The 26,398-nt window shown below is 40.7% G+C and overlaps 1 protein-coding gene across 5 annotated transcripts in view; it reads left to right on the top strand.

Annotated features, from left to right (window-relative positions):
* Positions 1–26,398, top strand: part of man1a2 (mannosidase, alpha, class 1A, member 2) — a 146,494-nt gene that overhangs the window by 73,750 nt on the left and 46,346 nt on the right. For all 5 annotated transcript variants that reach the window (XM_039599971.1, XM_039599968.1, XM_039599969.1 and 2 more), the window contains 2 exons: positions 4,048–4,128; positions 22,850–22,944. In XM_039599971.1, the coding sequence (XP_039455905.1) occupies positions 4,048–4,128; positions 22,850–22,944 (176 nt within the window). The remainder of the gene's footprint in view (positions 1–4,047; positions 4,129–22,849; positions 22,945–26,398) is intronic.

The raw sequence follows: 26,398 nt of genomic DNA, 5'->3' as shown, positions 1-26,398 counted from the left end.
CTCAGGAGGTACCAGTTTCTCAGATGGGTTTTTTTTCTGTTTTCACAGCTTAAGGATGGCTTGTTTCACCTGCATGGAGAGCTAATTTGACTGCATGTTGTCTGTCCACAGCAAAATAAAACCAAGTCAAATAAACTCTAGCCATTTATCTGCTTGATTGATAATGACTAGGGCTCGGTATTGTCACTGATTTCTAGAATCGATTCGTTTCCGATTCACAAGGTCCCAAATCGATTCGATCCACGATTCAAGTCGAGTCGATTCGATTCAATTCGATTCGATTCAATTCGATTTGAATCTGGGAAATTTTGACAGTCAGAAATATTATAATTCAGATCAGTACATTTACATATTTTTGTATCTATAAAAAGGAAGCTGACACCCGCAAGACTTTATCAAAGGTGTAAGTGTCACAGCAGATGCCTTTGTGTCAAAGTAGCTGAAGATAAAACACAGAAAAACATGAAGGTGGTTTTCCTGGCCTGGAATTTTATAAAAATATTCTGCAGTACATCAAAAACAAAAGAAAACCATTAATCAGCATATGAACGTTACCTCTGACGTTACAGTGGTTTTATTATAGACACGGCTAAGCGTTTTGCATTTTGCATAATTTTAAAAAGTTTAAATTTGTTCAGTATTGAACGGCAGAAATTAGGTTTTCTTTTCGGAAGAATGTAAAAAAAAAAAAAAACAGCGGCGACAGCGCTGTAAACAACAGTAGACTTGTTGTAACAAGCAAGTGAATAATGCAGAAAACAGATTTTAGACGGGAAACTGTTCTTGAAGTAGAGAGAGAGAGAGAGAGAGAGAGCTGTGCATGAAGTGTGATTTTTATCATGGTGGAAGCAAAACAGTAAAGTCAGAGTGATTTCATGACGATGTTTACGTGAAGCGTAGTTTGGATCTTCTTTTGCTGCTGGTTCAGTCAATATTGTTTGGAGAGAGATCAAACTAACAGCTTTAGAATCAGCGCAAAAAGGGCGTGAACACAAAGCGCGGACCTGCCGACAGATCAGAATCAGCGAGCTGTCGGCTTTCAGCCCCGACCGTGTCCGTGCAGTTGTTGTGCCAAAAAGTGATTGTCTGCCAGAAAGTGATTGCCGTCCGCGGGAGCGCACGCAGCCGCTTAAAGCGGCAGCGCCCGTCGGGTGAGAAAGGCGACATCTCACTGATTCTGATCCGCGGGTCCGCGCTGTGTGTTTACATCCTTGTGCAGAATCCGTGTACCTGCTCTCATTTACTGTCTTAGCTGTTTGGTGGTGGTTGAAATTTTGTGAGGTTTCACCTGAGATTCTGGCATTTCGGGCAAAATAAATTTATATTAAAAAATCGATTCAGGATTTTAATGAATCGATTTCACGTTATCCAAGCCAGAATCGATTTTAATCGATGAATCGATTATTAAAACCCACCCCTAATAATGACGTAACAAAAGAATTGCCAACACCTGCTCATGAAATAGCCTTTGAGTCAATTGTACAATTACTTTAGGTAAGAACAAGGGGGGGCACGTGGAGCTGTCACAAATAGCAAATCTGTCACTGCCTTCTCTACATTTCTTTAAAGCATAGAGCTGGTTAAAATATATTTGTTTATCAAGAATATTCAAGACTCATTTAAAACAAACCCTCATTATCAATAACAGAAAATGGCACAAAAAATAAATGCTGACAGATCTGTTTATACTGATACATGTTGGATATAAATAGAAAAATGTTAGAAACAGTGGGGGGGTGAGTGTTGTTAAGAGCGTTAAAATAGAAGATCATATAATGAAGTGACCCTGGTGTCCTGTTTAGTAGCTCCATGACAAAATAAATGATTTCAGTCCAACTGTATATTCCTGTGTCGCTCTCATGCCTCACTGCACAACCTGTGTAACTCCCACTTCCCTGTCTGTGCCCACCTCAGGCTTTTTTGTTTTGTTTTGTTTTTGTTTTTGTTTAAATCAGGGTCATTTTATTCCTGCTTTTCATTGGGGTCAGTGCTCCTAAACTGCAGCTGTAAATGGCTAACAAGTAAAGGCTGACTGATGCTGTAGACGGATGCCAGCCCAGTCGCCACCTTTCATCAGGTTTAACACAAACCCGTAGCTCGTCTTGCTTTTCAGTGTGGTCTGTGAAGTGCTGATTGTGTGCCGGTAAAAATGAAAACCTTTTTAGTTGGGCTTAGTCTGAAAACTTTGGATGCAGAGAGAAAATATGTGCAAGTTGAAAATAGGTTTATGCAGGCAGTATTCAACACTTTTCCCTTCCAGCACTAATCCACACATGGGATCTCAGGCAGGAAGCAACTCTGGTACTTTAACACACATTCAAACAGCTTGCAAAACAAAAATTAACTCAACATCGAGTTTACGGCTGCTAAATTCTCTCTCTCTCTTTTTTTTTTTTTGCTTATACTCGAGTGAAAGACTCAACAATGATAGGGCTTCACTATTTCAGGAGCAAATCAGACCTGTTATATCTGAGAGGCCAAAATCCACCCTGCTGCGAACAGCCCGTAGATCAAGAGATACTATAGAGATTGTGGGGTTTACCTTCAAAAGATGCTCAGATTTTCAGACATGAACCACAGTATTGTACAGCAAGATGTAACACTGTATGCCTCTGTAGATAAGAAAAGCATTCTTTAGGGAAATGTGCCTGTGGGGGAAGGCATGCCAAGAAGGCTCACTGTTCCCTGTATAGCTCTATTGAAAAGACTTCCCAGCAGCAGCATTATCTGACAGGTTATGACAGCTCTTTGCACTGAAGGAAATGCAAGAAGCCGAGAGAGGCTCTTGAATGAATTAAGTGGATTAGATGAAGCTAGGCTGACATCAGGGCCAGGTTTGCGCTAATGTGAGTACCGGTGCTGACCAGTGGAGTGGAGTGTTCAGGGCTGAGCATCACAACCAGTCTTTGAATGTTCTCTTGTTCACATGTGCTCCTGACTCCAGGTTAGAGTTACCTCATCAGGTTACAGAAGAGAGCGCTGTAAACTGTGAGTACTGTAATCAGTAAGGCTCAATCACAGATATTTTATGTATTTATTTGAACCATGCTGTGGCTGAGCTTAACATGTTATAGCCACACAATGTTCCTGCACTCCTCCGCTTCTTTCTCCTATTCATTTACTGTAAACAGAGGTCATTCAGCCTGCACTTTAAAAAATGTGTAGGCAGAGTTCTCTCATCTTTGGTATGTTTTCATTTCTAATGTGAAAATATCAGCGCAAGGTCATGTTGTAAATTGCAAGGAGCTCTCAGCATTTGAATGTACGGGACCAAAAGGTGTTCCAGGTGAATAACATTTCTGCATCACAGTCGCCGTGTCATCAACCATGTTGTCAGTCACAGTATTCCAATTTCCCAAGAATACGAGGAATGCTGTGGTTTGAAGGAAGCTGCAAGGCCAGCAGTAAAAGCGTTGCACAGAGTGAAATCAGTCAAGTGTGTACATGAAAGTCTTAATTAGGTTTTCCTTTGGAGGCACATTAATTGGGATGAGCAGCCAACTAATTTGAATTGGCAAACAATAACCATGGTAACAACTTTAGACCCAAATAATGTGCGAAATCACCTTAACCACTTTGTGTACTCGTGGAGGCTTTAGTTCAGTGTTTAATCCTCAAGACGTCTTTTCTCTCCTGTCGCTCTCACACGTTCCACTTCATATCTGCTTGCAGGTTACTGACTTGTTGCTCAGTGCTAATGATTCAAAGATTTTTGTTTTACTTGGACAGCTTTTTCAAATTTTACTGTCTAATCTGTCTGAAAGTACCTTTCCATTTTGCATCTTTTGCTGCATGACATGCAAATCAGCAATAACATTAAGAAGCCATTGATCATAGTGTTTTGTTATACAGCACCACTGGGCTTCACCAAAGCCAGAAATTAATACTGTTCACAGTTATGTATCCAGTGTCACCAGAGAATAGAGCCAATAGGGGAGTGCTGTTTTCTCTGTTCTGTTTAGATCTTGGGTATTAGTGATTACTCTGTGCCATTTCCTGTAGCAAGCTGCTTTATTTAATGATTTTTGTGCTGCCTTAATTTTCCAGAATGCTGAGGTGTCAGTGTTTGAGGTCAACATTCGGTTCATAGGAGGATTGCTGGCTGCCTACTACCTCTCTGGACAGGAAGTAAGTACTTACTTGCTTGTGTGTGTTGTATATGAGAGTGTAAGAATTTTTTAATGTTATTTTTTTCTACATTGGACAGAAAATTGATGAAAAATAGATGTTAGTTCAAATCACCTGGGCTATAATCCTCAAAAATGATCTTCATGTCTCCTTGTTTCATATTTTCTCTCCTCTCCTAATAAAGCCAACAGGCAAATTTAGCTTCTTGGTTTAAGGAGCTGGTGAACATTAAATCCAACCATCCATCTTTCTTTTTCTGTTCTTTTCCACCTCTTCTCTGTCCATCCAATCCGCTCCAACTTTCATGCCCAGCCGAGCAGTGCTCCCTCTATAATAGGAGCAAATACATCAAACTCGCTCAGCACAACCTCCACCACTACTGTGCTCCCAAGAATAATTTTTTTTTTTTTGGGGGGGGGGTTACTGCCGGCCAACGGATCTCGAAAGAAATCAGTGCTTTTCTTAGCCTTTTCACTTCACCACAAATACAACTCTGACACAGTCGCTAACTTTCAATATTGTCTCCTATAAATCCTGATTTCCCTTCCTTTGCTCTTTGTTTCTCAAACCACAGCTGTCAGAAATGCCTGCAAGTACACCCTGAAGATACAGAAATCAAGCGGTGTTTTGTGCGAGTAGACAGCCAGTGAAGTTCTCAAAATAAACCACGATAGGCTGAGTAGGCATTTTGAATTGATTATAGGGCCACACCTTTAGATGAAGGCTGCTGTGGTTCATCTAAAGGTGAAGATTGTTTTTGTAAAGACAATGCTATTGTCTTGTCCTGTCGCTAATATTGTTCTCTTCGTACCTTTCATGTACATCAAGACGTAGTCTGGAAAAAAAAATCCGGTCTTTTAAGTGACATTTTTGAAAAATATGATCAGTTTGGTAGCAGACACCCCATTCACATTAATTTGATGCTAGTGGTCAAGACATTTGTGGCATTTTCTTGCCCTTTATGCTGTGCTCATTCTGGGAAACCATCAGCTAGTCTGCTGTCCTAATGTCTAAAGAGCACATTTTTGCAGTGAAGCCATCTGGTCAAAGAATATGTGTGGGGTGAGCCAGTCATTTAACTGCTAAGACGAAAGCTCAATCAGATGATAGCCAGTGGTTTTAAAATGCATTTCAATAACTGCAGTTACTCTGTTGCTCTTGATAAAGACCTTGTACCTGCTATAGATTGCATATAAATGATAGATCAGAGGCAGGGTTGCTAATTTGTCAGGTAGTTAAATGTGTTTTTAAACTGTATGGCTCTAATAAACCTAATCATTAACTGTACCATGTAGCAGAGACATCAAAACTATTGTTTGTACCAGGCTGTTAGTGAACTTTTTAATCCTGCAAAGTTGGGCTTTTGTATTATGGGAGGCTGTGTACATTGAGTCACTTTTAGAGCCGGACTCAAGTAGCGATTTAAAAAGTGATGGCTGTTCCACATTGGCCTCATTTCAGACCTGGAGGCTTTCACTTGGTTGCTTGCATGTCGCCAAAGCTTCCTTACATAGGTTCAATAGATCAAGATAATATCACAGAGGTAAGGCGGCAGTTTCACTGGTCTGGCCCACTTAAGTTTAAAGTGGGCTGTATGTGACATCCCTGCTGTAAGGGGAAGTTGTGGCTGAATTAAAAAGAGGGTAAATATGTACGTGAGTGTCTCAAAGTTCAAGTTTTGTATTTCTTTTTTAGTGGATAGAGTAGAAAGCATAAGCATAAACTAACCATTTATTTAGGATTACATTTTGGTTAACAGCTGAGGAGAAATCCAAAAAACTGGTTTGAAAATTGGAATCAAAGACCGTTAAACACTCTAAAAGTAACACATTTGTTTTGTTGGGTAATTAAAGCCATGAAGAGAACAGATTAGTCATTTGCAATGTTTCAGAAGCAGATTTTAAAAAAACAAAACAATCTTGTTCTGCCCACTCACTGAAAAATGCCCAACAAACTTTACTCAGACACACTGAGTGTCCAGAGGTTGTGGGTTGGATTTATGGAACCGATAAACATTGTGATAATTTACTGCGAATAACAACAGAAGCCCAAGTGGCTCACAAGCAAAACTTAATGCCACTCTTGTTCCCCACACTGCACTTCACCTCCTATTCCCTTGCTCAATTTCACTTCCCCCACCCAAATCAAACTCAGTCATTCATCAGAGCCCACTGGAGTGATAATAGAAGCAGTGGGAGGTGGAAAAAGAGGGAGATCGAGCATAGGAGGGCTTAGAGGAGAGACAGTGATGGAGGGAACAGAGGAGAGGGTGGAGAAACCTGTGCGATGGGACAGTGAAGATGAGTGGAGGGTGTTTGGAGGTGATTGTTACAGATAAAGAGATGTGAGTGGGGAGTGAGGATGATGGATGGCACTGGGTGGGGGGAGCAAGTCTGATTCATTCTTCACTCTCACTGAACATGTCCTTGAGCAAGGCATTTAACCCTCCTACTGTTCAGGCAGCAGTAGAATAACTACAGATTGTTATAAAAAAAAGTGGTAACAGATGATTGAAAAAAACAACAGCTTAGGATTGGTGATGAACTGGGCGTTAAAGGTCTATCCCATGTTGGATGTTAGTAGATCCTTGTAGTGAAGCTGTATGTGCGTGGGACAGTCACAGATAGTGATGGATTGATTTAGAGTTAATGCAAGAAAACACATGGCTCCAAACAAATGCACAGAAACACTAATGCTCTGGTTTTGTATACATTTTGCTTGTTCTGATCTGAGCCCACATGTATAGTTAAATAAGCATAATTATAGCCCAAAGGTACTTATCTAACAGAGGTAGTTTACAGAGCTCACTGCCTCTATAATGGCTCTTTAACTATACAAAACTGAGTTATTTTCACTTAAAAAAAATATGTTTTTTGTTTTAATTTCAACTTCAGTGTGTACGCAAACATGGACACAAGTACCTCAGCTATTATTTTTTTTTCCCTTTTTGATTATATTAAGAATATTTTTTTTACATACTGTATATTCCTGCACAGAATACAGCTTTATAACATATATATTTACTGTTATAGAGAGTTAATTCTATTTTTTTTTTAATCTGTCTTTACACACTTTCATCTCGCTCATTGCAAATTTCAGACTTTAATATTACCACAGCTTCCAACACAGAATTTGAATACTCAAACTCTGTTTTCATATACAATACAATTCTTACTGGACGTTAAACCAGTGTTTGTTGTTCAGTTCCACACACTGTTTATAAATGTGGCTATAGCCACTGGGACATCATCTGGTTTGCGTCTTGTTTTTGAAGCCTTGAGCGTCTGCTGTTGCCATCTTAGCTTTTTTGAAACCATGGTTTGGGGTGGCAGTGAGGATTATTATCACTCTGGACACCGGTGGGGACTGTAATTTATAAAAAAAACATTGAGTATGGCTGTAATAGCGATTAAGATCATGAGCGCTTTGGCTTTTTTGAGGACATAGATCAGGGCATCTGAGGAGTCTTTTTTTCCTGTTGACTTCTATACATTCAGACATCGTTTTGAAAGCACAGCAGTCCCCCCGGCCATTAAAAAACAGATTTAAAGCATGTTCACACTGGCTTTATTTTCAGACCAGTAAGGTATGAAGACTCGTAGCTTCGGGTTGAGTCTGCCTTGCATCACAGAACGGCAAGACTGGGCCATACAGGAAACGAGAGGGTAATGATATTAGAAACGCATGCTGCTGCTTGGGACAGCTGGCGAGAAAGTAAGACATTGCTGAGCTGAATTTGGCATTGTCACGTTGCAGAAGCTTCCTGTCACATTGAGAGCCTTGAAGTTTCCTCAGAAGCCACCATGCTGGCTCTTTTTTCTTTGGTTAACCTCCATGTGCAAATTTCTAATCTCTAAATTTCCAAAAGCTCTAGTAGAGAAAGCCAAAACAATACAAGCAATTTACAAAACAGACCCACTGATGTAGATGAGGAAAACCCAGCGTTTACTATATGTGGAAGAGGACCAAGGGCAGCCTGGTCAGATAAGGTTTCCTAGTTATTGGTTGTATTTGTCAGTCTCCAACAGTGCAGTCCCAAAAGATATAAACACAGACAAGGAAACGAGAAAGACAAAAGGAGAATCTGAGAAAACACTCAGGAAGATTGAATAAAGGACAGAAAGCAAAACCAAAGTGATAAAAGCCAGCCAGGGAGAAACAGATAAAGACAGAAATGAAGGTGCAGCAGACAAATGTAGAAGAACAAAGAGCAGGAGGGTTGGAGATCAACATTCAGAAGGTGTTTGCCTGAGAGAGTGGAAACGGTGCAGCAGTGATGGATTGTGTTTACTCCTCGCCTGTCCCCAGCTTTATTCTTTTACACTCTCCTTCTTTCTACTCCTTTTCTCTTATGTCCTTCAACCTTCTCCTCTCCTGTCTTTAGTCACTCTTTGTCTCCTACTCTACTCAACGCCTGTCTGCACTAGTCTCCAAAATCTTTCTCTTCTCTCTTGTTTGTCTGTTCTTCTAAAGGAATTTGATATAAATTATATTTTGTGTACTCTTTAGTTTAGAATTGGCTGCAATTAGAGCCATTTTCCATTAGTACCTGCTCAGGTTGGCTCGGTGTGGCCCGACACTCATTTTAGGGTTTTCTATTAGGTCATAGTACCTGGCACCAGGTACTTGAAACATTTTAAGCTCAAGAAAGAGGAGAAAAACACATTTTTTGTGGTTTTACCCTTCAGAAGAAAGGCTCATGGGGTGTGAGTCATCACCCTTAGTACCTACTCAACAGGATTTCCAAGCAATCCCAATGTCCCCGAGTCTGACTAAAAGCCACAAACCAAGCAGCAGGTCTAAAATTGCCTCAACTGCCACCTTTGTTTTAGTGTTCATGTCGCGTACAAATGATGTCAGTTTGGCTACATTGCTATAATGAGTTACACACATTCAGCGGTACTCAATTGTAATGGAAAATGAGCCATACTGCCTCACGTTGTGTCGAGCAGGTCCAAGTAGGTACTAATAGAAAAAGGGCTTTAGTGAGGCAACCTTGCTTGGGACTGTTGTGAACATGCTGTCAGCATCCCTTGGTGACCATGGTATCTAAGGATGTTCCTGAGACTGGACACTGCCCCATCCTTATGTATCCAGCGATACCCCGGCCCAGTGTAAAAACGATTGAATCAGCTGTTTTCACATAGACTCCTTTTATAAATGGATACAAATTTGAAACATTTTAAGCTCAAGAAAAATCGCCCGGTTTCAAGCCATTCATTTCATTCAGGTCTGTGATGCATCACGGTGCGTTGCAGAGAGTGAAGCCTGGAAAAAACACATTTTGGTATTTTTGGTGGTTTTTACCCTTCAGCCGTAAAAGGCTCATGGGGTGTAGTCATCACCCTACCAGGCAGGCAGTTTGGACACCCAAGTTTGTGAATGCAATAACTCGAGAACATAGGATTAAAATTGCTACCATAGGTGTTACCACTAAAATATCTTGGACAAATTTGAATCACAGTGAACTTTAACTCGACCTCAAGGTCAAGGTGTCTCTACTAAGAGGCTGAAGGGCCGCACTGGCAGCCGCCAGTATTTTTCAATACTATGGTTGAAGGAATCGTTTGAGGCCTTTATTTGGTGGGAATAGATAAATTACTTAAATAATCTATGGCTGCAGCCCTGCTGACAGGTGGAGGACGGCTTCCTCCTCTGCTGTGTGAAGTTGCTAATAAATCTGCAAAGGCATCAGTTACTTTCACTGGCAGGTAGTATGAAAATAAAATGCTCCAACACAAGAACAAAGATATGGCTTTATTCAAACAAAGTACTTTGTTCTGGAGTTATTTTTATGTATGCAATATTTATTTTTTTTAGGTTTTTCTCAATCTTGCCTAGTGCACTGGTAGTTTTACTGTACTTAAGAAAACAAACCACTGAAACATAGTATCTATACTCACACTAAAATGACAATTGCCTGGCATTATACCTGCCAAAAAACACCGTTCTCTGGTTGTTACAGTGGATATGTAAGGCTTTAAAGACTGTGTATGGCGTAACAGAGTGCTGGTGCCAGCCTCTGCTGTCAGTTAAATAAACTGTATAGTGTATGTGTTACAGTGGTGTTGAAACAGGTCAGTGGTTTTCTCTGCATTTATGCAAAGTTGTTTCCCATTGCTCCTGTAGTGAGTGTTGCAACAATTTTTTGCACGTGATTTAGCAAGGGGAACTTAAAAGGCCAGTTCACCTTAAAATCAAATGTGTGTTTTCCCCTTTTGCCTGTAGTGATGTTTATTCATCTGGATTTTCTTTGTGAGGGTGTAAATATACAGCCTGCAGGCCCAGTCCAACAAAGAGTCCAGTGTGACCCACTGGATGGTGAAGTGTGAGAAGTCATTCATAGTTCAATAACATGTACTCCTCGTCCTGTCTCTAAGTGTAGTTCAGGGAAGGTTAAAATTATTAAATATGATCATCTGATCATTTTTACAAACACCCAAAGTAAAGGTAAAAATCTTTATTTAAACTGGGTATTCCCTGAATAGTTGCAAGTTGCTCGTGGTTGCTAACAGACGCTAGGTGAAATTGATTGCTAAGCCCCAGTCATGTAGGTCTAGAGACCAGTCAGTGACCCCACTGGTCAGGCATTGTTAGGGAGTGAGTGGTTGCTGGGTGAAATGGGTCACAAAGATGTATCCAGTGGTGCAGTGAGAAAAATCCTTGCAGTTACGTGCTCTCTAGTAGATTTCTGTGGTTGCCAGTCGTTGTTTGAAAACACTTGCAGACTACTCGCTAAGTGGTGGATGATATAGCCTCAAAACTACAAGTAATTTCTGATGCTCCACTGTTGCTCAGTGCATTCCCATGTTTATTTTCTGGGGTTGCACATAATCAGCTGCTAGCATCTCCTTCATAGCCTGGTGTGTTTTGTTTTGTTTCCAACAAGTTTGTTGTTTCCACTTTATGCAGGAAGCATTTTCCTGCATCAAAAACCTTTAAAGTAGAAGTTGCTACTGTAGTCTGCAGTAATGCACAACTTTCCCTTTGAAGGTGACCATTGTCTATTTCCTGTCGTAACCGGTCGCTAACTGTTCTCTGTGCGATTGAGGCCTTAGCTAGCATCTTTTAGTTGGTGGGTGTAACTTAAGTGTGGTAGTAGAAAAAATAGATTTAGAAAATTATTCATTTATTTATTTATTTGACTAAATCGCTCATGATGTCTGAAGACAGATATTTTTAGCTAAATGGCAAGCGTCTTTCAATTCTGTTATAAGTTACGAGAAGGCAGACATTTTTACAGCTGGTATCTCCTAGACGGGGCAATTTTTCCCAGCTGCTCCCTTATTCATCAGGGTTTGCCACAGTGTGTAGCTTCATATATATTTGATATGGCAGATTTTTAGGTTGGATGCCCTTCCTGATGAATGCCCAAAGGGATTTATGCCTCCTCCCGGGATCGAACCAGAGATCCTTTGCTTGTCAGGCAAGATTAGATCAAAGATTTTATCAATGAAAGTGATATCTGTCATGGAGACTCCAATGCTCTTTATAACTGTACAAGTTCTATCATGTCTTTGAGTTTCTTTAGGACTTTGAGAATATAGTCCTCATAAAATCATGAAATAGTCGAGTTGTAGTTCTAGATTGCTTCTTTATGTTTCTGATCATTTAGCAGGTTGAAGCACCAAAGCAGGGTAAGGACTTAGAAGTTAACTGCTTTTACTTGTGCCTTGAATAGGATATAATATCCTTGTTGTCGTAAAACACAATTAAATGCAGTACTTTACTGTGTTTAAAATGATGTAAATAATTTGCCCATGGGTCCTTGTAAACCCTTCTCCCCTTTTTCCTTGTTCACTTAATAACTTATTTCATTAACCTTTTTTCTGTCCTCTTAAAGAAAACTATTTCCCTCTTACTTACTCTCTATTGTCCCTTTGAAGCTGGGTAGCGAGAGTTTCAGTTAAATGAGCATATGTTACAAAAACCAACATGAAGTCATATAGAAGAAAAATGGGAATTAACAGGAAAGAGGTAAAGGTAAAGATTAGATGTTATTGAAAAGTGGAGGTGATATAGGTATAAAGGAATGTAGTGGGAGAGGGTGGAGGGAAAAGTCCAATGACAGGGATGATTTGAGCAAGGAACACCAGATTGCACAGAGAAGGGAGAAGGTCAGGGGGGAGCAAGCAAAGCACTGTAATGTAGGATAATGAGATGAGAGCATCCAAAAGAAAAGCCGAAGACTCTGCAGGCATAAACGGCCATAGCCACCCTGTGGATAAGCGAATGGGTGGAGGGAGGGGAAAGAGATAAAGAGATGGAGAATGACAGCAGTGGAACATCAAATGAAGCTGAGGGTGGTGGAGACAGAAGAGGGGCTGAGATAATGATGGTAAGGGCAGAAAAAGCAGGGGAGAGAAGAAGAAAATAGAGGAAGGGAAGAAGTTTAGGAAAGGAGAGATGGTTGGTTTTGGGGCAAAGAATAAATCTAACACAGGCAAGAAGAAGGCAGAAGGCAGATGAGATGGAATGGAGAGAAATCACAAATGAAGAACAAATGCTAGAATGGAGGCAGACAGAAGATGGCAAGAAAAACAACAGGCAAAAGAAGTGTGGAGGGGACAGAAACTTAAAAATGGATAGGAGACAAGTAACAAATGTGCCTACATACTGTTTATTTTGTATCTGCAACCAAGACGCATTAGTTTAAACCTCATAATATGTCATCCCTGCAGGATTCCTCCTTCATCCTGTTTTTTCACCTTTCTCCATCATTGCCCCAGTCTTCACCTCTTTCCTGCTCACTCTCTGTTTGCACACTGATGTAGAGCTAAGCTGCTTCTTGTCCAGGCTCTGCAGACTCCAGTATTCATAGGCTGCCTGTTTGACCTCATTTAACCCATCAAACAAATTGGGGGCATCTCTCTCTCCGTGAATGGCTGCTGTTACTGTGCTGCCCAGCAGGAGGGGAGTTGGTAATACAGGGGGTCAACTGGAGAGGGAGGGTTTGTTCGACTTTGTAGGAATGAGCTGCCCTGATCTTAGTACTTGGCACTGAGATGTACAAATGCAGCAAACTTGAAATCAGGTGAGTCTAAGATTAAAAGTTCCACAAAAAAACACTCATTAACAACAATCTCCTTTCATTAATGTTGAATATTAGGGGCTGCAGATGATGTGGTAAATGTAGAAAAAGAGCTTATTAAGACAGCCTTATTTAATATAATGAGGTTGTTGTGGTTTTGTCAATAGTACTTTAGTTATCCTTGCCGTTAAGAGGCAAGGTATGGTACAACACCATGCTAACCTTGTATAGTACAGTAGGTCCATCAAAATCTAAATTTCAGATTTAGTTAAAACCAACTACACAATTACAAGTTCAGTGTGTTTTTGCAATTGCTGTTAGGAGGAGTCACTTTTGCATCTTGCAACTGTTGATGAGTGCTGTTACTTTGTCTGGTTTTTAAAGTGAGGGGAATATTGCTTTTAATTGTGATTTTGAGTTTTAGTAGAAGACACCAACTTGACTGCAAACTACTCATCAAGTGGTCTTGAGACCGTGAAGTGCAATGCAAATCAGAAACAGAGAATTTTCACCTAAACGTAAAAGCTTCACTTTTTGATTTATGTGTTGGTTGCAGCTGCAAGGATGTGTCTTCCACTTGCCCAAATTTCATTATATCTCACAGAGTAAAGTAGTGATCCCCATTTTCCATGCAAACTACTGGCAACCACTGCAATTTGTTTGTGACCAAAGCAATTACAATAGGATTTTTAGTGCTGCACACTCTTTGCAGGTGATTTCACCGAGCGTCAGCATCTTTTTACATCCAGAGGAGTCGCCCTCTGCTGGTCATTACAAAGAAAGCCAAGTTTGAGGCACTTCTGCACCAGCTTTACTTTTCAAACCAAGGAGCTGTAGCCATCTTTCATTTACAGACTATGATCTATGACTATGATCAGGAAGAAGAGCTCACCCTCAATGAATGCCACACACTTGTCATTATTATTGGACAGCACATGTATGGACATTATTGAGGCTCATAATGCATTATGCACAAAATCAGATGGAATACACATTTATATGAAAAGAAACAGTAAAACACTGGAAAAGGTTAATTTAAAAAATGATTGCAATATATATCCACTGGATTCAAATTAAGTAGCATCAATATTGACGTTCGGTACCATAAGATAGCAGTGCATATCGAGGCCACCCCAGCTGTTTGTAGCAGCAGTTGTCTAGCTTCCCCCAAGAATCCTTTTCTCCGTTGCAGATATTGCTGTGATGACATGCTCAGTAACTGGCTGCTGTTGTGCCAGCAGGCAGGCACGCACACTTTCAGAGGAGGGGAAGGGAAACCAAGATGGTGTAACAAACAGCAGAGAAATTTAAATTTGAATACAGCTTTACGCATTTCTCTCTGCAAACAAAACTTGCAAATTGGTGAGGGGGAAAAAAGTGCAACCTCAAACAGAGGAGGGGAGCTGGAAGGAGAACGAGGTTGGCCCAAATGAGATTAAGCCAGAGAGCTGTGGAGACACGAGAGAAATGGGTGCAAAGAGGGGTAGAGGACAGAAAAAGAGTGAGAGATTTTGGTAGCAGAGATGACAAGCAGAAAGATGTGGGGAAATGGACCATGCTGTGAAGACAGGAAAAGAAAGAGGATAGAGGCTAAAAGAATTAAGTTAATGAGGGAAAGAAGAGAAGGATGTAGAGTGGGAAATGGGGGGGAAAGATATGTCTGTATGAATTAATAGTGAAGACTTGCAGGTGTACAGTTCATATGAAAGTTGTGCCTCAGTTTTATGAGAAGCTTATCTGAAATTTTGCTTTATTTAAGCATCACGTAACCATAACATCCAGTTACAGCTATTTGTGGCTGTCTGACATTTTGATTTTCACTCAGTGTTTTCCTGTATAGGAAAAACAAGTCAGCTTTGTTCTATTTTTAGCTGTCCTCCAGGAAAATATGGCAACATTTGACAAAGAATTGCCTTTGGAGCTAAATACTAAATACAGTGGAGACTATTTAAACGTGTCAGGTGGGACGACACACTAGAACAAGACCCGCTGAAGGCAGAGGAACTCATCAGTCATAGCTTCTTTTTAAAGGCATTAGCGCAGCATTTCAGTTAATGCTCAATGGAAAATGTGTCACATTTGACGGCAGTCTGTTTGATTCACTCCGATGGCAACAAATGAAGTTGTCACGGAGCCAGTTTGATGATGGCCTTTGAGTTTTTCTCCGCAGCAGCTCATCTTTGTGCCTCCTGCCTTTGAACCTGGCCCATTGGGTGCAAAACAATATAAGCAAATGGATCAAGTGATGGCAAAGTGGCAAGACAAAGTATGGAAATGACACTGTAACCATATACACACACAATCCTGTCTCTCCTGCTGGCCCCCGGGCCCCTTCTTACCAAGCAGGCACATTCAGCACATTTCACAGTCTACCCCTTAATCCCTTTAGGAGGCTCCATTACATGTCAACTGTGGCCCACTGCTTACACCAGAGACCGTGTGCATCTTCTTACATATAGCGAGTGTGTGTCTGTATGTATCGCAGAATGAGAAATGTTGATCTTATTAAGTCATTTAGGCAAGCACTTAATTGGACAGTAGCTCTTTTCACAGAGTGACCTCTGGGGAATGAGTTGGTGCTTAATATAATTAATCATACCGGTACCTACTGAATGATACAAATTAGAGTTTTATTTTACTTTGTTATAATAGCATTAGTATTGTAAGTGATGTGTAGTTAGTTCTTTTACAGAAGGACCTAAATGAAGAGTTAATCTTCACAGGGCAGTTTGATCACTTTTTGTAGTGGAATTTCCCATACATCACATTTAAGTGGGCAAGTATCATTGGTTCATATTTATGGGGAACATATAGGAAAGAGGAATGCAGAGAGACCCTGCTGCGATGTAGGGCAGTTATTTCAGAGGCAATGATCATGTACCAGCTGCTACAACATTGTATGGAGTGGAACATTTGGCTTTTTTCACTTAGCCTTATTGATATCGCCAGGAGGAGGACTGGGTCAAAGCCTGTTCTCCTGTGCTTTTCAGGCAGTGCAGGGGGGATTTTCTTCAGCAGGAGAATTGTTTGTGCAAGACTAGCTTCCCTGCCATCAGGAGCTTTCATTGCACTCATAGTAATGTGACAGATTGTCTACTTCAAAATGCTTGGACTCAAGGTTAAGGTCCTACCTTATCAGATTAAAGACGTTTATGTTGAAAGAGCAAAGATTGTTCCACCAGCACAGATGTCTAACTTAGCTTTTTCCTTTGCAGTGGATAAAAAGTCTAGCAGGAATACTGCGCAAATATTAGCATTGTTTTATTATTCTCAAGGGATGGGCTACTGTCATCAGTCTGAACTGCTTAACCACTTTATGGTCGGTGAATATAGCCTATGCCAGTGGTTATAGGGCGAGGGGCAGGGTTAGAGGTGGAGAGGTCGCCACATCCACACTTATGGCCAGCTCAGTCACCAATTAACCGAACAAGCATGTCTCCAGGCTGTGTGAGGTAACCAGCTCCTATGGGGAGTACATGTAAATTCTGCACAGAAAGGCCTTGGCCAAGTGAGAGGTTCCAGTTTTTTGTAATGGCTTAACTGTTGGTTCTAGATGTTATTCTGCCACCTGTCGATGACAGCTGCATTTTTTTAATTGCAAATATAAAAGTTAAAGCTATACGTTGTGTATTTGTTCATGGTTTTTGTGTATATGTTTTATATTTTTTCCTTTTTGTACTTGTGCACACTGTGCTTCTGTATCATACACTGATATCTCCTATCAGAGTGCTTTGCAGTGATGCTAGTGTCTTCCAGCTGCCTGCAGCTTACAACTGATATCCCCATGTGTAATAACTGGATCACTGGCAGAGTTCAGGACGTGTTTGAGTGGTGGAAGCGGCTTTCCAAGTCCCTGGGATGTAACATAGATGCCCCATTTGGCAGATAGTTTCATTCAAAGGGGCATACAGGACCATTGCACACATGCTTAGCACAGCTGGTCCCAGTAAGAATGAAACCTCTTGTCCCAGCAGCATTAATGTCTATCACGAGGACCACAAAACCAGCTGGTGTCCCCCTATAAACCTCCAGCCTTTCCTGCCATACTGTGAACCTGCTCTCTGTGAATTTGACCCACTGAAACAAACATTCAACATCCTCAGGCCACTACTAACCCAGCAAGTATTTTGAAGGATCCCCAGGATTTATTACCTAACTATGTAATGGCATCACTGTCTCCACATTGTCCCATATCTTTGCTGTACAACAATGCCTTGTTACTTAGCAACTAACATACAGCAAAGGCTCATAGTGATATATCAGTGATAAGTTCAAATTAGCGTAGTGCCATTCCAGCTTTTTATTCAGGTACAAAATATATGTGCCAGACCTAAATTCACTGCCTGACCTTGGCGCTTTTTTTCCTATAGATTGTGTGTTTCACATCTGCGTGTGTGTGTGTGCGTGCGTGTGTGTTCACTGGGTGAGTACATCCTTCAGTGATCGATTTTCCAGGCGTTCTGTAATGCATTTTAAAAGGCCGGACCCTAAAGCTGTCAGCCCTGGAGGGAGAATGACAGAAACAAGTTGGGAAACGCCAGACAACACACTGTCTGGGTTCATCCTCCCCAAGGATTTTACCTCACAGCTCTCAATATCCTAATCTTGTCTCCTTGCTACAGTAAATATGATGTCAACAGAATAGATGCACATAGGCCTTCTGAGGAACTCCGCTGCAGTGAGGACGCAGGGTTCTCTTTTTGATTTGTTGACGATGTAACAGTGGTACATTTCACAATTAAGTAATCATTTGGAGAATAGGACAGAATGTCAAAGTCGAGGTTGAATAACTTTCAGTAGACATGAAGAATACAAAATGAGGACGCGCTCTTGGAGCTACTTAATGGCAAATCTCTCAGCAACCTGTTCGAGGGCAGTTTTAATGTTGAGGCTTTTTGTTCTGTTGTTCTGTTGAAGAGGACCTGTTGTTATGCTCTCTATTTTCTGTACTGCGCAAAGGTCTTGAGACACATCTCATTGGTTTTTTGTATTTTGCTAGGAAAATGGCAACTGTGTGAATAAATGAAACATGCAAGCAAAAATGGAAATACAGTATATAAGGCAGAAGCAAGTTTGGAAGTCATGCAGTATTTAGTATGATCATTTTTGCTAGCTCTGGGAGAACCTAAGGTTAAAAATATGAAGCTGGGAAAGAGCAAAATGGGCCCCATTTATGTAGTCTGTTGGTACAACAGCAACTTTTCGTATACTGTAAGTCATAAATAGATAATCAAGCTACACTTGTCATACTTTTCTACAAATTTAGTACCAAAAATGTCCACATGACTTTCACTAAATAATGCAGTTGTACATTGACAAAGTTTCATTCAAATCAGGCTTAATTGGCTCAAAACAATTAAAATGGCTGAAACATCACATGTATTAAGTGTAGCAATGCTTCAGTCAGGCAAATGTACAGATATTTATTAAGCAGAAACACTACATCTGTCTCTGATTCTCTTTGGTGCTGTCTTTTAGAAAAGTAAACCTATCTGGTTTCTGGCTGCTTTTCCTTAACGACTTTTTTTCCTGTAGCTCTGCGTGTAAATGGAGGCAGTGGAGGGAAATGATTATCATAAAGAGTCCAATTTTATCTGTGAACGCGGCTGACTGTTTCCCCGGTGGGTCGTTTGGCTCCTGTTCCTGCTTGATGGCATCAGCAGCAAGATTGCCAATAAAAGTTTGTCAAGGGCCTCGGTGCACCCAGCCGACAGGCCACGGATAGATGGAAAGGTTTATGACGGCTGAGTACATGCACAGTGCAACTTTCACAACCTGACAAAAAAAGTCAGTCGGGTGCAGAAGGTAAAGGCAAATCTCTCCATAGGAATTGCTAATATAGGCATGCCATTATCACTGCGTGAAGAAACAGCTTTTCAGCTCCACATACGCCCACAGTTCTATAAGTGATTCCCAGCATTTACCGGCTGTTTACACACCATGCATGGTGAAACAACACTGCCATCATTTTCTGCTAGTGTCATAGGTTTCCTAAAGTGTACAGTCTACCTGCTTGAAATTACAGTTTTATGTGGGGGTTTAAAAATAAACCAGTATATCTCTAAAATATGAATGTGTGTAGAAGAGGCATAGAATAGCAAAGTTGCTTTATTGTTGTGGAAGGTAAAATTCACATTTACAGAGTGCAGCGTCTCTGAAGAAACCTTTCAAACACACAGAACAAACATGGTTCAGTTGTACAGTTTCTCACTCCCCTGTAAGTACTTAAGTTGCTACTTGTACTGTGAGACAATCTTAAATCTACATACATTTATAAGTGTTGCTCAGCTGGGTCTCAGTTTATTTTGTCAGCCATCCTCCTTTACTTTGTAGTGTGTGTGTTTGGTTTGAGATAATTCAGTCTGTTTGATAAAAATCCCACTAGTACTGGTTGGACAGCATCTGTCCTCAGATGAGATGTGATAGTCTTGTCCTGGGTGTGGTCCCGTCTATACCAGCCTACTTTTTCATCATTCTTTTTCTCTCTGCCTCTTTCATCCCTTCTCAGCCTTCTGAGTAAATTTTCTTCATTCCCTTTCATGCAATTCATATCTTGTTCATATGCAGGCCTATTTTGCATCGGCTTGACGGCGTCATTCCCGCTCTCCCTCCCCTTGTCTCTGTCTATTTGTTTCATGTTTAACTCCACAGTTTGACCTCCAAGTCTTCTGTACAGTGTCCCCCTGGCTGCTTAAGTATTCTGCAAACACCAGCATGTGTTATTGCTCCCTCTTACTTTGTGAGACAGCAGGAATTTTCCATAGATCTGGTCTCTCTATAAAACTGTTCAGCCCTGACAGATTGTGTTGATGAATCAGCCTCCGTCTGCCCTGTGTTGAACCACTTCTCTCTGTGGCACTGCTGTCTACTAGTTATATAAAGCCCTCTTTGGGCATTTGTCCCACAACTGTCCTCCATGAGTGAAATACACATTGCAAAACTGGAAATTGAAATTTTTTACAGGCCTGGCATTCTTGAACCATTTTCTTTTTATTGGCAACATGTTTGCCATTCACACTTTACTAAAGTGCTGCAGTGAGATCAGATTTGAGTCAGTCCATATCAGCTCACCCAGACCTCCCAGTTCATGTCATGGATTCTGTCAATTATTGTGGAAACTTCTGTTAAGTTCATGGGATTTCTTTGTCTCGGTGCAAATACTCCATGAACTTTATTGATTTATTAATTAATTTATTGACTCTGTGATAATATTTTTTCCACGTCCTATAAGCACACATGTTCAATAATAATGTTTTTATAATTAACTGTTTTAACTGCACGATTTAAGATACTGGCTTACTGTGCTCAGATCAGCCAATAAATGCGTACCAATTAAATTTGAATGAACCCATAGGTGGAAGCTCTACACCTGGAAGACAAGAGAAGCAGCACAGCAGCAGTGCCACTTATCGTGGCATGTAACAATGAATGATAGTTTTCGTACATGCCTGTAATCATGCAGATGCTATTAGCCGCCCTCCACAATGCACAATGTGTGGTTAAAAAAAAAAGAACAACAGTTCATTTTTGTTATACAGCATTTTTTAATGTAGCTTACCATAATTAGTGGTCATACATCAGCTGAAAATATAATATTGTGTTAAGTCCTAACATTTGCTGTATCTTTTCAATTCGGACCATAAGCTCTACAATATTGTCCAGTTTGTTTGTTTTCTTCTATATAAATGTAACCTGTGTCTCCTGATCCCTTCAAATATGCAGCCAAGATTTCGGCCATAGACAGTATAAGACATGGATGTAGGTAGCATGATCACTCACTGGTTTCTCAAGGCTCCGTTTGAAGCCTGGAGATGAGCGTTTCCGCAGTCGCCATCTTGGTTGGAAAAAGCAGACATGATCGGTGTCGCCTCCAGAATTATTTCTTAGGGGTTCCCATATGGGGGGGCACTAAAAATATTGGGGTGGCTCACTAAAAACAGAATTTCCAGTTTTGTTATGCAGTTGTCAGATATAGGTTTCTTAAAAAATATGGAAAAGACAGAGACAGAAAGGAATTATAAGCCTAGTTAATTTCCTGCTATTAAAGTTGATATCACTGAAAATGGGTCCATATGAAAACCAAATAAGATTTTGAAGCAGTAATAAATAACGAGTTCATGTTTCAACTCATTGTAGGGTGTCTTCTTCTCTTGTGTTAATGTTTATTAGAGTTATTACCAACCACTGGGGGTTGGTAATAACTCTATCGGCATGTGGTGGTTTTCAGATAGAATATAGGTTTTTAGGCACTTGTGCATTGGCTTAATTTTTTCAACCCAGAAGCTACATCCATGTTTTATGTTGCCTTACAAAAATGGCTGTTGGAAATTTTTTAAAAAGTAGCTTAAAAATCAGTCAGGACACGAGATTGAACTTGTAAACCCGTGCACACCAAAACATGTCTGTCTTCCTAGTGTCAGTTAAATGTGAACATACAACATGATGTAAAACTATTGCAAGGCAGATTAAATTTATTATGACTCTTATAATAAAATATATAAAGAGGCTACTTTTGGTTGCTCCCTGCCACAGGAGGTCGCCTCAGTGGGTTGCACCGCATGTTTGATGTAGCAGAGTTTTACACAGAATACCCTTACTGACCCAACCCCAAAGAGGATTTGTAATTATACTACTTTAATTGCATAAAAGAGAAAATTAGAGTAAAAAATAAATCACTTTCACTCATTACTTTGAGTGAGTTGAGTTACTTTGCCAGTCATTCGCTGGCATTCCTGCAACACTCCACCCCTTTCCCCCCACACCCCACCACAACCACCCACCCATTCTGCAGGTGTGCTTCAGATGACCATATTAAGAATATCCAGTCTCACTGACATCAAACAGACATGACTTTACTGCTGTCTGCAGAGTTACTTCCATATATTCTGACCTCATTAAGTGAACCCAGTATTGAATATGAGACTCCACTGCTGCAACAGTATGTGTGACAGAAACAAAAGCAAAATAAAGCCCCTGTGCAATTCAGAATGGAAACAAAAGCCGTCTTCTTTCTTTTCTATTCAAATATGATGTAAAATGTGTAGCAACTGACCGCGAATGAAAGTAAACGTCTGCTGCTGGAAAAAGGTCTTTTCAGTAGATGTTGTCGTCTCAGTCGCTGCTGAGCAGAATCACAACATCCACAGTGGCATTTTCAGCTTTCAGCATTTGCTTGTATTCAGTTCAGCGGCAGAATAACCTTAGTTTCCTTTTATCTCTTTGATTGGCAAGCTGAGAAAAGAACAAGCGCTGCAGCGAGGGCTTCTGGGCCTTCATCTGTCAAACTAGCAGCAGAACTTGTGTAATCTCCAAACGAACACATGTCCATTTCTCTGCATCAGTCTGTAGAAATTAGACGCCAGTCATGATAATAGAAATCTAGACTGTGTCCTATGCCCTGCAAGGTTTTCTCCCTAGACATATCGGTATTTCTCTCAAACTGCAGCACAGTTTGAAGGGAGGTTTTGCATATATTAAGATTTCTGTATTCTCCAAAATCTGCTCAGCTCTGTGGCCGTCATTTAGCAATCATGTATCCAACTTACTTGTCTTTACCATCATTCTGCATTTGTTTGGTTGTTGGCAGTTGTTTTATGCTTGTGTTTGTCAGGTTTTTGAGTCAAACATTTAGCCGGGGAAATGAATGGAGTCTATATGATTAAAGTGAACCCTTTCTCTCACACTCTCTAGGTGTTCAAACTGAAGGCAGTCCAGCTAGCTGAGAAGCTGCTTCCTGCCTTCAACACCCCCACTGGTATCCCCTGGGCCATGGTCAACCTTAAGAGGTTAGTGACTCTACCACTAAAACCATCCCATCATCTCTTAGCTTCTCTTAAATGCTGAAATGAGTATTAAATAAATTCCACTTTTCTTTTGAGACTACACTGCCTTCTTGCATGTCAACAACTATTTGGAGATTTAACAGATTTCACCAGAATACTAATTAAGAGTTTACAGATATCAGTTTTGCTTTACTTAACAACTACAGTTTACATCCACTCGTCATGGGCATGAATGTCATGGTCATTTTGGCCTTTTAATAATGGATTGCATTTATATATTTATATAGCGCTTTTCGAGACCCTCAAAGCGCTTTACAATTCCACTATTCATTCACTCTCACATTCACACACTGGTGGAGGCAAGCTACAGTTGTAGCCACAGCTGCCCTGGGACAGACTGACAGAAGCGAGGCTGCCATATCGCGCCATCACCAATAGGCAGTAGGTGAAGTGTCTTGTCCAAGGACACAACGACCGAGACTGTCCCGAGCCGGGGCTCGAACCAGCAACCTTCTGATTACAAGACGAACTGCCAACTCTTGAGCCACGATCGCCATCACTTTTATTGATTGCTTTGAAGGGTTTGTTTTCTAGGGCAGAATGATTGTGCAGCATACATCTCTAATGACTTTAAAAAACAAGAATAAAACGCATACATTTGAATTTGTTTTGGATTATCTCTAATTAACACAGTCATACATACACCCTCACTAATATGGTTGGTGTCTTGGCACTGACCCGTCATTTAAGCGTAGTCCAACCATTTTCAATATGGTTGATTTTAATCTACTGTTTTATTGATATTCTCTTTGTAAGGTGACCTTGGGTTTTAGAACGGTGCCCTCAAATAAAATGTATTTTCATCATTATGATTATCATTATTATTATGTGTGCCTATGCCAAGAGGCACACATATTACTATTCGTCGGATTTATTATTATGTGTGCCTATGCCAAGAGGCACACATATTACTATTCGTCGGATTTATTATGTGTGCCTATGCCAAGAGGCACACATATTACTATTCGTCGGATTTATTATTCTTATTATGTGTGCCTATGCCAAGAGGCACACATATTACTATTCGTCGGATTTATTATTCTTATTATTATTATTCTCCATCTTCCGCCTAAATTTGGCACGTATCACGCCCGCAGTTTTGAGACAAGCTTCATATATGTTACCTCATTTTGTGCGGCCGGATCTGGAATGGTGTGCTATGACTTTTGGTGTTTATGAATTTTATAGTTTTTAAATATTAATATTTTAGTGAAAATTTTCCCGCGCTCCTCTGCCAAACAGTTGTGACATTAGGATTACATATGTTAGATCATTTTGTGCGGCTGGAGCTGGACTATTATGTTGTGACTTTTGGTGTTTATGACTTTTATAGTTTTTAAATATTAATATTTTAGTACAAATTTAGGCCAATTCATCTTTTGGCGCCAAATAAACAGACTTCATTTGTGGTGTCTTGGCTCTCTCTAGTGGTATGCCGAGTGGTACAGCCTGTGTACCCTTATTTGGATTACCGTAATGATGACAATTTCAACGGTGCGCACAGCGTCGCTGCTTTCAGGAGCCCTTGGAATTTTTAAGGTTGCGCATAAATCATTCAAAAGTTACGGTAATGCTTGGTGGAAAACTCAATATCCCACAATTCATAGCACGCCTCACAGAGTGAACAATGGCGGCCACCACTTCGTTTTATATGTCTTTTATTCGTGTTTCTAGGTCACAAAATAAGCTTTTAAGATATTTTCAGGCGAGAATGTAGGTGTGTAAACTTCAAATATCTGCTTGTTTTATCAAGACATCCCATATTTAGCGACAGTGCTCTGACCACGTCGGTCCTGCCTGACAGCTAGCCGGCTACCTAGCTGGCTACCTAGCTAACTGTCGCGCTTGGCTGCAAATGGATAGCGAGGGACTCTCTCTGTCGTTTCACCTCCCTGGTCTCTCGCAAATGCTCGCATAGAATCGCAGTTACAGCTGGATGTGGAAAAATAACTGAGTTGTTTGGTGGTGGAGCTACAACAGAGGGCAGCTACCCACCGGTGTGTGACAGAAAGGACATGCCAGCAGAGACATATGAGGCCGGGCAGGCGTTGCTAACGCGGTGGTCAATCATGGATCAGGAAAGCGAAGGCAGGAGCGTGAGGTGAACTGAATTTCAGGTAAGAAGTTATGAACTGCACTCTATTTGGGTCAGATATAAACCGAGTTTAGGTGTAGTTTATTTAGCAGCAGTTCTCTTATGTGTTGCTGATAGTCGGCTAGCTAGCTAGCGCCGCTAGCATAGTTAGCTCAGCGCCGCTAGCAACCCTTCGTGAAAAAGCACCCAGGCTTGGCTTATATTGAGGCGGGTGAAACTCGTGTCAGCACCGGTCGCTCTCTATTTGGGTCAGATATAAACCCGAGTTTAGGTGTAGTTTATTTAGCAGCAGTTCTCTTATGTGTTGCTGATAGTCGGCTAGCTTAGCTAGCGCCGCTAGCATAGTTAGTTTCGCGCCGCTAGCAACCCTTCGTGAAAAAGCACCCAGGCTTGGCTTATATTGAGGCGGGTGAAACTCGTGTCAGCACCGGTCGCTCTCTATTTGGGTCAGATATAAACCGAGTTTAGGTGTAATTTATTTTCGTTGACCTTTACAATCGTAATGCCACGGGAGTTTATATACAGCTGTGTGCGTACTAAGTTACTGACGTTGGACTTTATTTTATTCATTAGGGTTAGTTCATAGAGTTGCCGTGCCGTACAAACGAATCGTCCCACATTCAGAGAAAACATTATGATTTATTCTGTCGTTACGAAGCCTCCCCTGTCATTCTCTCGCGTGTTGAAACGTCAATCATGAAACTGATCAATGATCGGCTGTTCGCTCTTATTTATCGCGCTAAACAACAGCAGCACGTTTAAGCTTGATCAGCTGTTGTTAGAATTCTTTTGATTTTAATTTCTAGTATCAGCTGATGTTTGCTGGAGCATGAAGATGAAATCAGGAGATGTCCTTACTGAATCATCAGAGCTGAACTGGTGATGGAGAAACAGGTTTACACTTTAGGTGACATGAATGAGTTGAAGGAAGTTATGAGTTGTTTCTGAGAGACAAAGACCAAGCTCCTTTTTGTGTAGCTGACAGCTGGTAACTGTGCAGGGGCGGATCTAGCAAAGCTTTTAGGGGGAGCTAGGGGCATTAACAGAGAAAGGTGGACACAAAGATATACTTTTCTTTCTTACTCTCATATAAAATATTTAGCTTTTATTAAATAGTTATCTGAATCTCACAACCAAAGTTTGTATAATAATACACAGGATTGGCTGTAGACCATTGTTCATAATTCAGAACACTGTAAAATAACAAAACAAAAAGTGAATGCATGTGTGAAAAGTGGTCTATAAGTGGTCTAATCTGCTCATGAACCTGTGTGCACAGCGCTTCAAAGTGTGTTCATGCAA

This window comes from Oreochromis aureus, linkage group 16, assembly GCF_013358895.1.
Source record: "Oreochromis aureus strain Israel breed Guangdong linkage group 16, ZZ_aureus, whole genome shotgun sequence".
Taxonomy (NCBI): Eukaryota; Metazoa; Chordata; class Actinopteri; order Cichliformes; family Cichlidae; genus Oreochromis; species Oreochromis aureus.
The sequence above is the reverse complement of the archived record's forward strand: the minus strand, read 5'-3'. Positions and strand labels throughout refer to the sequence as shown.